This window comes from Cimex lectularius, unplaced genomic scaffold (assembly GCF_000648675.2).
Source record: "Cimex lectularius strain Harlan isolate CLEC.00 unplaced genomic scaffold, Clec_2.1 scaffold15, whole genome shotgun sequence".
NCBI lineage: Eukaryota > Metazoa > Arthropoda > Insecta > Hemiptera > Cimicidae > Cimex > Cimex lectularius.
Genome location: NW_019392667.1, coordinates 1,513,239 through 1,530,215, shown reverse-complemented (window position 1 = coordinate 1,530,215; position 16,977 = coordinate 1,513,239). Strand labels below are relative to the sequence as shown.

At 32.6% G+C, this 16,977-nt stretch overlaps 2 protein-coding genes across 2 annotated transcripts; both read right to left on the bottom strand.

Moving 5' to 3' along the window:
* Window positions 1-1,919: 1,919 nt before the first annotated feature.
* LOC106673944 (CXXC-type zinc finger protein 1) lies at window positions 1,920-3,792 on the bottom strand. The gene has a single exon (XM_014406341.2). The coding sequence runs from the start codon at window positions 3,629-3,631 to the stop codon at window positions 2,042-2,044; it is 1,590 nt and encodes a 529-aa protein (XP_014261827.1). The 5' UTR covers window positions 3,632-3,792; the 3' UTR covers window positions 1,920-2,041.
* Window positions 3,793-6,234: 2,442 nt separating this feature from the next.
* On the bottom strand, window positions 6,235-16,977 carry LOC106673915 (ras-related protein rab7). Its single transcript, XM_014406304.2, has 5 exons — window positions 16,736-16,977; window positions 8,375-8,581; window positions 7,772-7,990; window positions 7,056-7,280; window positions 6,235-6,992 (listed from the first exon to the last, which is right to left on the bottom strand). Exons 2-4 carry the CDS (start codon window positions 8,552-8,554, stop codon window positions 7,056-7,058), a joined length of 624 nt encoding a protein of 207 aa, XP_014261790.1. The 5' UTR covers window positions 8,555-8,581; window positions 16,736-16,977; the 3' UTR covers window positions 6,235-6,992.

Genomic DNA, 16,977 nt, shown 5'->3' with positions numbered 1-16,977 from the left:
TTTGGTCTTTCAATAGTTGCTGAGGCTCGTTTATTAAGCCAGATGAAATCTGCCTTGTGTTTTTCTACATACTTTATTAATAAAAACTTAGCCAGAATATTAAATTGTGATATTTCTTTCATGGGGTCTGTGGGTTCATGAATGTGTTGTTTGGTCATTTCCAACCATCTCAGCCTTTCTAACGTTGCTGATTTCATGTGTCATTAGTTGTTCAAGCAATCTTTCTTAAACCAAATATTTGTAAAATCTGTCTGTTTTGGTACATACATATTTATGAACTTGTACTTTGGTCATTTCCAATCATTTTGGTCAGCAACCCTTGCTGTTTTGGTATGTCGTTAGTTGTTCAAGCAATGTTCATTAAACCAATGATTTGTAACATCTGTCTTTTTTACATATATTTGTATGAACCTGTAATTTGGTCCTTTCCAATCACTGTGGCTTTCATAGAAACAACACCCTGCAGAAAATTAACAATGCTCTACTATACAGTCAATTTATATTTACTGTTTTTGTCTTATTTCTAAAAAAAAACTCATACAAAACTACGGATCAATTTCATCCAGGGTTATTAAAAAAGTGTGCACAATTTCTTCACTCAGTTACTCGGCTGAAAAATAAATATATAGGAATTCATTTAGATTATTTAAATTATATGAGTCAAGAAGGTTTTAATATACCGTCAAAAATGATTTCTTGGTTTTTCATTAATAATAATATATTTTACGGAATTAATCCAATTTACAAAAAATGTTTAAATATAGAAATATACAATATGAAAGATATAACGATATAAAACTAAGAAAACAAAGGAAAAAATTTCTTAAGTATTAAACAATATGTGAAGTAAGAAAATAGCTTAAAAGAATGTTTCATATAAATATATCTTAAAAAAGACCACATTTATCGTTATTATTGTAAATTGTGATTGTAAAATAATATAGCATATTTTAAAATATGATATAAACAATATTAGAAAACAATTACATAAAAATATATGCTTTATTAAGCAAAAGCAAGAGTATTTTGTCGATTTACTTGAATTATATACAGTAAAAATTTTTATTGGAAATAATATAAAGTTAATTATGGAAATAACACATTCATACATGTACAGAAGTGCAAGTTAAATCATTTATATGAAAAACATTTTATTGTTATAAAAATAATGTAAGATAAATTTAACTTAAAATATCTGTAATAATTCAAGATGTAACATTTCTGTACACTTGTCTGTGGAATGAAAAAAAAGACGAATTTAAAATAGTAAGCTTTGAAAAATTAATATTAATTTTTGAAAAATTGACCCATCATCCTTTTTTTTTTTTTTTTCCATCAGTTGCCATTCAGTGACTCCTTGAGCATAAGTTTTAGATTTATGCCATAACTCTCCCATATCTGATATGTACAAAGAAAACAGCAAGAGGCTCAAGATTTCACCTTGAAGAATGCCTTCAGCCAGTAAAATTCTATAGTAGTTTTTGTTTCTCTCTGAAACCTAAAAAGATGCCAAATTAAACAATTTTAAGATAAATGTTTTACCTCCCATACATAAAACATACAATTTGTGCCAGTTTCTCATGAGAAATAGATTCGACTGCCATTATGAAGTTTATAAATATCAAAATTATTTTGAGATTTAAAATTAAAATAGTAGTGTGTGAAAATGTAGCCTTCGCAGCCTCGACTCCTAAATCACTCTGTCTGTACGATAAGCAATTATTGAACCATTTGAAAAATAATACAGGTTCCAAAACATCCCCCTGAGATACGACAATTCAAAGGTCAATACCTTTTAAAACATGCTAATTTAAAAAATTTAAGTGGCCACAATGATTTTTCCACTGGATTGTGCCTATTGTAAAGATATTTTTATAGGAAAAAAGATATTTAAACAATATAAGAAAATTTTTTTATATTTACAGACAATTTACAGTACATGTAATAAAATTTAAAAAAGATTTTTTTAAAATTATGACGTTAAAGTGATGGCAGGACTAGAAAACTGTACAGAACAAACTTTATAACATAGATACATATATTAGCTGTTCCTCCCAGTTAAAACTTTAAGCAGCTTTTTATTTTTGGAGGTCAACTTGATGTTTTCAAACTGTTCTTTGTCGTAGTTTTTCCTAAGTGTCTGTTCAAGTTGTGCTAATTTTTCCTCTTCCTGGGTAGCCGTCATGGATTCCATGACTTCGTGATCGTAAGTCGAGTGGAGCATGAGAGGAAGGACGCCGGCTCGTTGAGACATTCGACTTCTAAGCTGGCGCTCTTGTTCCAGAAGTTCGTCGATCTTGAGCCATTGCCGCACCCTCTCCATGTCGATCTCGGCCTTACGAAGCTTCTCCCAGCAGTGATGTTTGAAGCAGTGTTTTTTCGATTCTCTGCAAAATTCGCCTGTCTCTTCGAAGACATTCTCAACAAATGGGAAACCACAGACCTCATTCGGGTCGATCTTGGGGTCTTTGTGGTGCTCCGGACAGAGCACTCTGAGTCGCTTGCAGTAAGTCTTTGCAATAGGATTGTAAAAGTCGCAGAACATGTTGTAACCTTCGATCCTAGTTCGATACACGGAGCTGAACGACGCTTGGCTTTCGTATTTGTTGAAACACTTTTCCAAGTGCTTCATCGCAGAACCGGTGTGAATCTCATGGCCGCAAGTTATACAGTATATACTAGATTCTTCCTCTCCTTTTTTCTGTCTTTTGCCTTTTCTCGGCTCGTCTTCTGTTGAAAGTACAGTAGAGTGCCTGGCCCTTTCGAGCACCATTTCTAAATCTTCATGCTGCTTGTCCAAGACTTGAAGCTGTGCCCTTGCGAGCTCTTGCTTTTTCCTGATGCTCTCCAACTGTTTTCGATTTACCACATCGGCGTAAGAAGCGGAGACGCTCCATTCTTGAAGCCTTTGCGGCAATACTTGGTAAATCCTGTTAGTCGCCAATCTTATCCCACATTTCTGGCTGCAGTATTTGCTGTTAGGAAGGGCCACTTGTGTGCAACGAGGGCCGTAGCATTGCATGCCGTCTTTAACTGAGTTCCCGAGGAGCCTTCTGGGTGAGCTTTCACCATCAGAACTCGATTCATATTCAATTTTCCTGTTCTTACAAACCCTGGCAATACACTTGTCCTTGGATCGTTTTGAAGAGCTCTTCTTATCTTTGCACACCCTGCACGCTCCACAGTCTGCAGGGCGGCGACAATTGCTGCAATCGCCACAGCCACCGCTCGACTTGTGCACCTTTGACGGGGTCTTCTTCTGCACCGGTTTCACCTGATCTTTCTTCGAAGGCTTACTTTTCGTTTCCAAGACGAATTCGTCTTCGTCTTCGTCCTTCTGCTGCTTGGCAACCTTCGACCTGTAGACAAGCTTGAGCGTAGAGTCTTCGCTTTGACACTTGTCGCAGAAATACTGCTTGATGTTCTTGGCCTGCTTCTCGGTTATTCCGATGCAGTCGCCGTGAAACCACTCCTCGCATAGGTCGCATCCTATCATGAACCTGGAAGAATCTGAAGAACGGCATATGCAGTACACCTGGCCGTCCTGTCTAAGCAAAGACGCTATTTTCGACTTCCTTTCCGGCAGCTGGAACTGCTTCGCTATCTGTTCCTGCGTCAATCTTCCAGACATTTTCAACCGTTTTTAAGGAGGAATCGATTCTATTTAATACATTTAAAACCGTTTATATACGAAAACAACTATTACTGGAAAATTGACAAAAGCTGAAACCCATGTACACTCACTGGTTACAAAGATAGATGGTTCAAATAAACATAAAAAGGTTGCAAACTGGTTATATCTATCCACAACCTTATTTTGAATAATGGAATTTTTTTTATATATTTATAAAATTAATTTATGTACTCGCTTCGGCGGTACATATACTAAAATTAATTTATAATATACTAGCTAACACATTTAATTAGTAATTAAGTATATTAACATATTATATTACATTAATTATGTTAGAAATGATAAATGTTATTACTTTACACAGTTATGTTAGATCCACTATATTTAATTTGGATGAAAATCTAATGATATAATTTTGTTAAATTTAATTATTTCCACTGAAGTTTAAATTATAATTAGTTATTAATTACTTACGTATATTAATTGTGTTAGAAATTATAAATTTTATTCAAAAATCGTGAGATGCGGTCTGGTGTGATGTAGGTTTCAGAAAAACGTTTTCTTTATCGTGCCAACGTTTCGATCTGTATTGAGATCATCTTCAGGGCCTGGGATTTACAAACATTGTTTACATTTAACAAATACATTTAGGATGTGGAAAAACGTGAATTTATACAATGCAAATAATTTTTTTTTATATATTCAATCAAAGTATTCATCCTACATGAATATTTGTTAAATTTAAACAATGTTTGTAAATCCCAGGCCCTGAAAATGATCTCAATAAAGATCGAAACGTTGGCACGATAAAGAAAATGTTTTTCTAAAACCTAAATCACACCAGACCGCATCTCACGATTTCTGAATAATCATCGGCAAACGGTCACTAATCACCACACATTATAAATTTTATTATTTTACAATTGTGTTATTTCCACTGTATTTAATTGGATGAAAATCGAATGATGTAATTTTTTTAAATTTATTTATTTCCACTTAAGTTTAAAACTGCATTTAAACTGGTTTTCATGTCCAGTAGAGTTTAGTCAATATGACATGAGTCAAAACTCAACAATCAAAGGAGAAGTCAAAACAGTTTGGACTCATGTCATCTCAATTTCCTAACTACCTAACTTAATTTATAATTGCTAATTTTAAACTTATGTTGAGGTGAGTGGCCCCAGAAGAAAAGTCCAAATGCTTCGTTCAAAACATTTATAGACATTTCGGACGTCTTACATCCTTCATCAGATACATAATCATTGTTTTTTATGTCAGTGACACCCTTTCCAGTGTCCCAGACCAACAGCAATTTATTGTTTTTCCTATTGCTGTTGGTCTGGGACGCCTTTACTCTGGGACGGATTTACTATCACCTCTACTATTCTCACTTTTACTCAATGTCAAATGAATATGTTGGGTGAGGTCTAAACATTAATGGGGTGAATGTGTTTGCTAGACCAGACAATATTGTCATATTGCCTGCAGATCCATGTTTTTCAAAGATGGCAAATCTCTGGAATTCTTTTCCATAACCAATTCCAAAGAGATTTTATCTATTAATCGTGGTATTCCGAAATGGTAGAATACTATCTAAAAATAGTCTGGAAGTTCAAGAATGACAAAATAGTTTTGGAATTGGCAAAGGAAAAGAATTCCAGAGATTTGTGGCTCGATTTAGGAAGGTCAAATGTGCAGATTTTATAACAAGGAAGGTACAGGTCCTTAGGAGATGAGCGGGTGTTAAGAAGTGGTTAGATTTGAATTGAAGTAGCTGTAAAATGTAGTGAAGCCGACAGGAATTTATGGATTGGAAAAGTTTTGAAAATGTTTCACAGAACAAAATATTTGTACTTGGCAGGTCATATTTTTGTTTGGATATATGACTGTTATAGTAATAACTAAGCCTCTCGCACTTTATTTTCATGTTCTAAAGTGAAGTTTATTTATCAGGATTGTGCTTGTACTAAGCGCCCTTGACCAATACTTGAGGATTTTTGAATCGGTAAACTTTGAGACATTTCACATTGATGTCATAGACAGGAGAGGTTAGGGTTAGTTAAAATATAATTATTTATTTTATATCATACTCTATTTATTGTTTCTAACTGTTAAATATTAACTATAAATAATATACTGCTATACATTGCTCTTGTTGTATAGACATACAAAAAAAAAAGTTGAATTTTATTTTATTTATTATATTTTACACAATTTTACATCACACTTTCAACTGTAAATAAATTCGTATCGTAATAAATGTTTAAATAAAGTGTAAATAATATATTTCTATACAAAAACAGGAAATAGCAAGTGAAAACTTCGTTTTAAAAAATATACAAATATTTTAATTAAATAAATCAACATTTGACATATCCATGTTTTAAATAATTAAATTTTTTTGTGATCAAACATTTATAAACTTATATCACATTAAAGATCACCTCTTAGGTCTCCAAAAATATTACCCATATACAATGGTGGGCGGGGAATAGAATACAATAAAACAATGTGATTATAATATAGTAACTAAAAAAAGAATTTAACAGAAGTTTCATACCTGTTATTTTAAAAAAGAAAAAATATAAATATATATATAGTTTTTTTTTTTTTATAATAAAGCGACTACTCATTTATACAAATATGGTACCAGTCCGAAGCATGAGGGGGTTGCAATTTAAACCAATTATCATGTGCACTGTCTGAGCTTTTGCTTATTTTTCAACATCTAAATTTATGAGATATAAAGAATAAGAAAAATCATTAGCATTCTATGTACAAAGAAGTAATTCAATAACAGATTTAAAATCATGTAAATTTCAAAGAGAATGTCCATATTTACAAATAATCTTTTTCACAAAAAGAAATCCTTTTTTCTTTAAAAAATGCAAATAAAAAAAAAAGAATATAGGCAAGGAATAAGTGAGAAGGAAAAATAATTTTTGTCAACACCAAACACCTTTAATGGGGTTGATTAATCCAATTTTTGTACTATTTCAATTAATGATTGTTACTAAAATAAATGTTTCTATTGACTGTGGACAAGCTGTTTTTTTTTTTTTTTTTTTTTTTTTTTTTTGATCAGTGTGACATGTTTTATTCTTGAAAATCAAAATTGTATTCTTATTTTAATAATTTCTTTTTACCTCCATATATTTTTATTCATTTTTTTAATTTTTAATATTTTACTTTTATTTTTTATTGGTGGGGGGAATAATGTTTATGTCTTGTTATGGTAATTCGTCCCGGTTGCATTTCTAACCCCGCTCGGAGCAAAGACCAATAGAACCGATCCGATTTGCAGATATCCCCAGGTGAAATTATCTCCTCCTTCCCACAATATCAAATCGACGCAACACTAAACAAAAACAAAATATTACAAACATGTATTCTGCGCACCGCAGATTTTCGAATGACTTACCTAACATGAACATTGATCACTGCCTCCGGGAGATTTGACCTCTCCTGTAAGTTTTATCTGATCAGGGAAGTCGTTGTAAAGACTTGAGTCAGATTCCTGTGCCAAAGCGTTTTTGGCTATCGTCTGGAATGCCTGTTCGACGTTGATTGCTTCCTTGGCACTTGTTTCATAGTAAGGGATGTTGTTCTTTGTCTGACACCATTGCTGAGCCCTCTTCGCCGAAACCTTTTAACCAAATCAATTAATTGTTAATGACTTAATTAATTAAAAATCATATTTTCATTGCTTGAAAAAATATTGTTCGAACAAAATTTTGTTTTACAATATAAAAAAACAATTTTTAACAACAAATAATTTTATAAATAATGGGTTAAAATATGTCGGTAGCGTTTGTCAATAATTCAAATTTATCCCTCTTTTATTTATTGAGTCATTATTTGTTTATACACTCAAAAAAGCTATGTTATGGTGTTTTTATCCATCGAGATGCCATATTTTTACCAGGTGTTTTGCTAGTTGAAAATGGAAGAAACAATAGCGTATTTTCGTCCCCCCCCCCCAAAGCAAAGGAGTTGAAATAAAAAAAAATGTTACTTTTTTTTAAATCTTCACAAGATCATGAAAGCTTTATAAGACCATCAGCTAACTTAACCCGCTTGATTGTTAACCTAATTAACTTTTTCTTAATTTAAACGATTAAATATCCTCAAACTCACCCCTCGGTTTTCCAGATCGGCTTTATTTCCAAGGACGACAAATGGGAAATTGTCTGGATCTCGGGGGGAAGCCTGGATGAGGAATTCGTCTCGCCACGACTCCAGCGATTTGAATGTGTTGGGCGCTGAAATGTCAAACACGAGGACGCAACAATCAGCGCCTCGGTAGAACGCGACTCCTAACGACTGGAACCTCTCTTGACCGGCAGTGTCCCAAATCTGAAAAAAGATTATAAATCAGTATTAAAACCTAGTCTAAAATTGGTTATTCACCTAAGAATCACTAGTTGGCCTACAAATTTAATTTGCAAAAATAATAATTGATTTAAAAATTACTATATTTTTATGATACTCCTGAGGAAATATACAGAAGCTTAAAACTGAATTTTTGACCAACAATTTTTGGTTTAAAAATGTTTTGGGCAAAAATGTTAGTTACATCATATTTTTGAATATCAATGTGAAATGGCAATTTACTCATTAATCAGTACTTTCAATTTAATGAGATAAAAAGCCTGAGCAAAACAAATCAGCTTATCTCGTAAATTATAGTTTTACACGATTTACAAATCGGTACGATGATAAGATTTTTTGTTTAATTACCTGCATCGTAACGACCCGGTCGTCAACCAAGACCTCTTTTGTCAAGAAATCTGCACCGATGGTTGCCTTGTACTGATTGGTGAACTTCTTATTGACGTACTGATTCATCAGGGATGTTTTTCCAACGCCGGAATCCCCAAGGATGATAACTTTCAGTAGGACCTTCTTTTTGTTCGACATGGCTTCTATTTATTTTTAATGCGCTATCTGTAAAATCAGAAGGGACAAAAAAAAATCAGTTTTATTTAGGATGCAGCTTAATTATTATCAAAACAATATTGACAACGCATAACTTATTTGTTTTAAACGTAAAATAGCTGTTTTTGACAATTATCCAACTGGATCTGAGCCAAATAAGTCATTCACGTTTGCCAGAGGGTTGAGCCAAATATAAAAAAGGAAAATAATATGCACAATTCTGGCTCAAAAACTTTTTTCTTCAAAAACCCAGTGTCAATAAATGACATAGGTTATTATTTTTCCTTTACAAAGAAAAATAATTCTGTCCATGGGTAATTTACGTAATAATAAAAAACCTAAGATAGAAGGTTTGGATCTTAGGACGTGAAATGACCTAGCCGTTAAAACGCCGTTAAAAAATGAATAATAATATTTCTTTTTTTGTTACTTTAAAAAATTGATTAAAAAAATTTGGAATTCACATTTGAAAAGTTAAATAAACATTATGCCTATAATTTAAAATGAAAGCTCATACGCCAACATTTAAATGAAAATGTTTCTCTATTGCAAAATGATTTTTGTTTATTAAAGCTACTCTTTCCAGACCATTTTTTTAAAATTATTTATTTATATATTGTTTGTAACCCATAGCCAAATTAGTACACATTACAAATGTGATTACAGGGTTTTTTTTCGTGTGGTCAAAACACTACCATTAATGCAAATGCTGCACTCAGAGTACACTTAATAAGAAACGGCACGGCACTACCTCACAGAGTGTGACAGGTACGCTAGGATAGATTCAAAACTTTTGAAGGAGAGGACATTAACAAATCACTCCCCGAGATAAAATGGTTCAAAATCTTGGGGTTTGTGAACAAGTCCAAGAGGTTTATGCAGGACACGTGAACCGACCAAGTCCTGGATCCTTTAGGGATGAGGTACGAGTCTACCCAGGCATTTAACCCCTTGGATATATTATATGAGAAATCATCCAATGCTGGCACTCATCAATGTGAGGTGTTAAGGAAGCAAGGATAACTGTCAGGAGGAACCAGAGACGTCACATGTCCTTTGTGAATGTGAAGCCTTAACCCAGTTATGGTAGCTCAGTTTTACCATTTCTCACACCAAAAGAGGTCCGAGAAGAGGCTCCAAGGAAAGCGCTTAAGTCTTATAAGATAATCATACATCGCCCTTTCCAAGGATTATCAACCCCCAACCATCTTACAAAAAAAGGGGGGGAATGGCAAGCTTTGAGAGGATTCGAGCAGAAGGTTTAGGATGAATCCAAAGAGGCTGATGTGCAACTTTTTAGAATCATATAGTTCATGATTGACAAAAGGAATGTTGTCAAGACAGATTTCAGTCCAAAAAGGCTTCATAGTGTCCAAGCTGTGAGTTAAGTTGTTGTCTCTTAACGAGTGCATGTTTAGTCTGCTGACTAGGTAAGTCGTAAGTACATGACTTGAATGGAAGACAGCATCATTTGTTGTTGATGTACAGTGGAGGGCAAGACTGTTTTTTCAACATGAACGTACACAGGCTATTTTTTTCTTACTTCAATCTTATACTCCACTTTTTTCACCAGTCGTAAGGTTAAGGTGTTCTTGGAAGTTGCAGGTACCTTAGATAGAATTCGAGTTAGGGGACAAAATTGTGGTACCATCTAGTATTGGAATGTGTAGGTCGGTCAGCGATATAAATGAAACACAGGATAGGGCCAAGAATGCTTCCTTGTGGGACGCAGGGTACGTATGATTTCAAACTGGAGAGAGGAAATGATTCTATGAGTATCTAGGATGGGCATTATTTACTTCAAAAGGAGTCTTTGGAGGATTTTGGACATTGCAGGAAGAAGGCTGTGACTATAGGAGGTTATATGGTCAGGAGGTATGTGAACTTCACGAATGAAAATAATTACAGAATATTTCCATAAGAGAGAAAGTGAGTGGTTTATAGGATGTCATTATATGCAGTGACTATGGCCTTTTGAAGAAAGTTTCGAAGTATTGTGGAGTTAATCATGCCCAGGGATTTGTGAATGTGGTACTTTATTTCAGAAGGATTAAAAGGTTAAAAGGGAGATGAAGAGGAAGTGGTTTATTATGGATATATATACTATGGCATATATCATTGCCTGTTGCACATGATGAACATTTATGTCTTGATGAAAAAATAGTTTCTAAAAATGGTAGTAAATCAACATTATTTATTCACAACTGTTGCATCCAGTTGCAAGTAAATCTCATGTAATCACTATTTGATTTAAATTCAATTTTTTTTAAACACTTGAAGGATATGGATTGTTTAGTTAAGTTACATTAAACAGAGGTGAATTTCATTAGGGTATTATTAGTATTTCCTGTATAAATCAGTGTCCATTTTAAAATGTGAACTATATTCATGAAGGACATAATTTATAGTCAACTGTAGTTATTTGATAACGATTCAACCAATTATGATCAAGTTAAACTATAGATTTTCGAATTGTTGACATCCTGCATTTCTTCTCTTTGTACATAAATGATTAATACAATTTTAGAAAAAAAAATTCAACAAAAGAACAACAGAAGAGAGTTGTTTGTTAGTTAATTTAAAACTCGCATAATAAAATTATTTATCAATTCGTAGAATGTTTAATTGATCTAAGCACAAAATGTACTAAAACAATATAAAATTTGAGCATTGTATTATTTAGTATTTTGATTTTTTTTCTTTTTAACAACCAAAATGATTCAATATTTGCCAAATGAACAATAACAATATAAAGTATCCTTTCTAGAAAGAAATTATTTGTCTAAGATAGTTCTATGTTCGCAACTCAATCAACAACGATTATCACAGTGGACAAAAGCTGAGAGATAAGTGCAATTGACAATTAATTTTGTTTTGTCTAAATTTTGTAACGAATTTTAACTGGAACAAAAACAATACAATGATTAAAGTAGAACAAAATTTTGCCTCTTGGATGAATCTTGTATCAAAGGCACTTGAAAATTTAATCAGTTTATTATTGGTTTTTCCTCAAATTCGTTAGACAAACTTGCTGCTAAATCAACATTTTATTTTCCAGAACATTTATCAATCGAGCTATACCATCTAATAAAACAAATATGTGCCAAATATAAGATAAAAACAAATTGGCTTCAGATTTTAAAAACAGGGCCATCAAGTTTTTATCATTGGTGTTTATCTTTGTCTTTCCAGAGATAGATCACTTTTATTCAAGCTGAGGGTGAAAGTATTGATTGAATTACTGTAAAAATAAATAATGAAATTTTAAATTAAACAACCAACATATTGTAGTGTAACCAATTGAGTTTAAAATAAATCCAAACGATTCAAAATAATATTTGTATTACATAAAAAGGAAGTCTTCTTTGTCCTTGACTGTCTTTCAAGCCAAGGCTGTTATTGGAAATATGATCATCAGTGAGCAACTTTGCTTCTAATTCTGATTGCAGGCTCATTCTCACAAACTTACATTTCTTTACCAAAATCATAAACTAAAACTACAACAAATACTTCTACATAAAATGTTTAACATTCTGTTATAATATTCATAAATTTGAGCCTACCTCAAAATTGAAATATTTTATTACAATTTTGCTTCCAGAGGTTTAAACAAAGTGGAAAAAACTCAATATATAACTCAATTACTTCTAAATGCGGGAAAATTATATTATATTTAGTGCTAATTAGGAAGTTGCTTAGTTTTATTATGAAATAATTCTTGATTGAAAACAGAATAACAACAAATGAAATATTGCAACATCATTATTTTTTATATAGTAATCACGCGTGATTCTGTGAAGTTAAGTTTCTTTTTAAGGTCGTATGGATGATTGCCAGTGACATGCTGAAGATGGCGAAATTCTAATATATGTGCTCATATACAGATCAAAATGATCTGTAATGATCAAATTTACATTTTTTTTCTTTTCTTTTTTGGCCTTGTGTTTGCACATATGCCATATCGAATTTTTACATATTCATCACCTCACAAACCACGGGAAGAAATCTGACAAAATTAATAACAGGTTTTTACAGTCATTTCATAGAATCGCTCGCTCATAAAAAAAGTTGTTTTTTTGTTTTTGTCAAATTTTTGTTATCAAACAATTGATCAATTTTTATATTGCCCTAGCACAAAGAATATTCAAATGCTCCAAAATATCAAGAGAATAGACCAAATAAAGCCACAACAATTAAAAGGCATTCAAAATAGCAATTTTTTATGGTAGTGGTTACATAACAGACAACCGGGATCTAATAACTCTTACATAATTAACGAAAGCCTAGGAAATTAAAAAGGAATCATCTTTTGTTTTTGTCTATTGATTTTATTCATCTACTTTTTCTAACTAGAAATTAGGCATGCTATAATTAACCATCTTTATTATGACAATTGGAAGTTCAATAAACAAATTCTGATACCCAAAATGCACAAATAATTTTTTTTCAAGCGAATAAAATTTTAAAACGAGTCAATGTAAATAAATAAATGCTGAAATTAATAAGCACACTCAAAATTGTATTTATGTAAGGGTATAAACATCTTATCTTTGAGGGGGAGGAGATCAAAAGACCCCTTATATAATTAAACCTTTGAATTGAATTAGACATGGGGGACTCTATATTTCTACTTATTGTCCTCATATTAACTCATGTGACTCATTTCCCCATCATTTAAAAAATAATAAATATCACCTTATAGTAAACTTTACGTTAGTTCTGGTACATAATTGAACAAAATAAATTAACGACAAACTTATTTTAGTCATAATGTTTTTCCATCAATTTTGGTAACATTAATTGTATAGCTTTATTACATTTTGGTTAAATTAATCTTTTCTTCAATCTGATATTTCAAAGGCAATTAAACAAATATCTATTGCCTATCATCTTGGTCTGCCTACCCTTGCTAATTGTTGTGTTTAGATGTGTTTCAGCATTTCACCTTCTTCGGTGAGAAGAGAGATATGTATAAGAAGCTTCAGAGATATAAGAAGGAAGTTTAAGCAGACTATGAATATCTCAAACGATAGGTTTATCACCCCACAGACCACAGGAGGAAATCTCACAATTAAATATAGCTAGCCAGGCTGTTATTAACAAGAAATTATCAATTGTTACGATTTATGAAAATGACCAAACATGTACGAATTATCCGGTAAACAAAATATCTATTTTAATAGATTTAATTTTACTAAAGTTAAAAAATGCAGACACCTTTTAGTTTGTGAAAATTTAAATTAGAATAATAATTATTGTGGTTCATGATTAAATCTTTTCATGACAAAAAATGTACAAATAATTAAATGAAAAAACTTTTTTTTTAAATCTATAAATCACCAACAGGCAGGCACAATTTTTAGCGACCAAATTACATGTTCATTACCCTGCATACCACGCAGAAAAATCTCAGAACACGGTAAAGCTCTTTTAATTTTTTGGCAATTCATAAATGAATAGTAATATAAATATGCAAAACTTATTTTTAAAAAATCTGTTGAAATTTCATAATCATTATGATTCATGTGGTAATATTGAAAACAAGCCGCAAGAATCAATCATTTTGTAGTCTGGAGTCAGACCTCAGTTTTATCGGTACATCCAACTGAAGTTAGGATCCGGCGCTGTCAAAAGCTAGGTCAACTCAGCTTGCTTCAGTCCCAACACAAGCAATCCTGAAGAATTTGTATTTTTGTCCCAAGGGTGGAGATCTACTAATCTAATTGAAGGGTGGAATATTGACAGTATATTTTTAAACTTACTGAATTCATTTTAAAAAAATCTTTTTTTAGAAAATCCCTCTTGTTCGTCGTAATTAAATTCCACTTCCTATTACAGATAATGTCAAACACTTGGTACTTTTCATAGTCAAAAGGTTGTCATGAAATCCACACACGCAACTTAAATGTTAGAACTGAACTACATGTACAAAACTAAAAAAATGCTAGATAACTTCAAGACTATTCACAAAATAAATTAATGCTTTGCACAGTTCTTCTAGCTCTTATGTGTACTTAATGGACTGGATAAGTACTTATGTACTTGGACAGCAAAAAAATTAAATCTTAACAGGATCCAAACACTCCAGTTAATTTTTTGTTTAATCTTTTGACTGTCCAAATAAATTTTTGCATTAATGTTGGCTAAAAAAACTGGATAATTTGTACATGTTTGGGTGTTGTCACAGTCATAGTAATGGGTCATTTATTGTTAATAACTTGGCTTGGCTAGCTATGTTAAATTGTGAGATTTCCTCCTGTGGTCAACAGGGCAATAAACCTGCTGTTTGAGACAATCTTGGTCTACTTATCCATCTATCTTATCACACTGATGAAGGTGAATGCTGAATGCGCCATAACCCACAAAAATCAACTGTCACAAAAAAAAGCATCAGTGTGGAGGATTGGATTTTGTCTTGTGAAACAGAATCCCATTTTTCAACAAGAGTGATTTGGAGCTGTTCAACACTTGTTAGAGGTTGCGAACTATATTAATCCATTTCTTTATCATGTTCCATAAATTTTGCCAGGAGACCACTGTACACCAGACTGGCCAATTGTGGAAATCTCTACATCCTCCAAGCAATGGGTAACAACTCAGGCTACAAGTGGTCAAGGCATTATCATGCATTAACACGAAGTTGTCCTCAACAGGTGTGAATGGAACCACGCTTCCAGAACTTGCTCAATGAACCTTAGTGTAGTCAAAGTTCTATTTTGCATGATAATCAGTTCAATACGTGTATGAACATTCATTCCACCACATACCATAACCATCTTTGAAAAGGATGTGACCCACGCATGGAACATGAAGCAAAGCATTCCACTCATCTCCACCATGGTGTCAGTTATCTGATTGCCACATCCATACTCATCTGTGAATAGAACAGCATGTTTTTCAAGTGTCCAATGCTGACTGCGAACAGTTGCCTTTCTACTCGATGCCTTCTCAGTAGGAGGAAACGTAACGTGGGACATCTAGAGTCTAGGATATTCTCATGAAGACTTCTGATGAGTGTTTTAGAACTCCTTACATTATGGAACATTCGAAGTTGACTACTCATCAAGGAAGACAAGGACAATAAGAGCAAGGAAACTATCCTCTCTAGCCACTACTACTTCAATCGAAACTTCCATTGGCCCTAAACCACTAAACAATCATGTAAATGATTCAACACACACGACACACCCAGGACTTGAGCTAAACAATGCTACAACCTACATCAATAAAAGCACCTGCGCTGGTGAGATCTTGACTTAAAATCAAACTTTTACATAATAAAATTACTCAAATTTATCATTTCATCAAAAACAATTGTAAAAAAAAAAACACTGACTCACGTCGTGTCATCCACTGGGAAGGACAAAATTGAACTGATTTTCTTTATTTTTAATCTAAAGAGTGTAAAAGGATTAGTAACACTGGATAAAGGTAAAGAATAGGTTATTAATGTTGTGTTTACTTTAAGTCAGCTAATTGCTCTTTGTACCTAGTTATACAGTTTATGTTGAAAAATAAATATGAGCGTCCGTTTTTAATTAAATTTAGTATATATTATAAATTAGTACGTTTTGATTTAAACATTAGAGTGATGGGGAAATAAGGGTCTACATTGTTATCTAACGTCTGCATAAAGAAGTGATGATTCACCAAATGAAAGACCTTCTTTTCCTCTCACTCTTTTCTTTTTTTGTTAAATGCAATTCTGTGAAACCTTTAAAGCGAAAAATCTTCATAAGACTTTAATTCTATATTTTTATAGTGAAATGAACATTTTATAAATCATGGCCAAGTATCGGGAAGTGAAATTGAAAATGGAGTTTAAAGGCTGATTAGATTAACCATAAAAATATAAAGTGATGGGTTTTTTATGTCTTTTTTTGACATTATTTTTGATGATTATAAGACATGTTTGAGAAAATAAGATAGGGCAGCAGTCATGACACAATAGATAATAGTTGAATCATTCTGTAATTGAATGGTTACTGTTCACGGGGTTTAGAATGGAAGAAACAGGCAATATTATTGAATATTTGTTTATTTAGAGAATTTTTCGACTAGGACGACGAAACAAGTGTGAAAAAGACAGAAAAATTCTTGTCAGGAGAAGATAGCTTTTGGAATGGGTAACGAAACGCAATAACGTCAACAATACGCAAATACCTTTTTTTGAAACTGTGAAGGCGTTGTCTGACGAATCGGTGTCCAATTTTCTCGAGCCGAGTGCGTTTGTCCCTTTTTATATCTGAATCCCTTTTTTCTCTCCTGTTTTTGAGCCGCTGTTTTTCGCAAAAAAAAAGGGATTTTTCCTTTCTGTGAGACGTGAGATTTTAACGAGCGCGGACGAGGAACTGTTGTAAGCCCTGGAGTAAAATGGCGACTGGGAGGTCAATCGGGGTACACAA

Bases quoted from the DNA above. Each gene is read 5' to 3' on its own strand.
- LOC106673944 (XM_014406341.2), bottom strand. From the start codon at position 3,631: ATGTCTGGAAGATTGACGCAGGAACAGATAGCGAAGCAGTTCCAGCTG.
- LOC106673915 (XM_014406304.2), bottom strand. From the start codon at position 8,554: ATGTCGAACAAAAAGAAGGTCCTACTGAAAGTTATCATCCTTGGGGAT. The intron at 7,991-8,374 runs GTAATTAAACAA...ATCTTTTTTCAG, and splicing joins ACCGGGTCGTTACGATGCAG to ATTTGGGACACTGCCGGTCA. The intron at 7,281-7,771 runs GTGAGTTTGAGG...TTTGGTTAAAAG, and splicing joins CCGATCTGGAAAACCGAGGG to GTTTCGGCGAAGAGGGCTCA.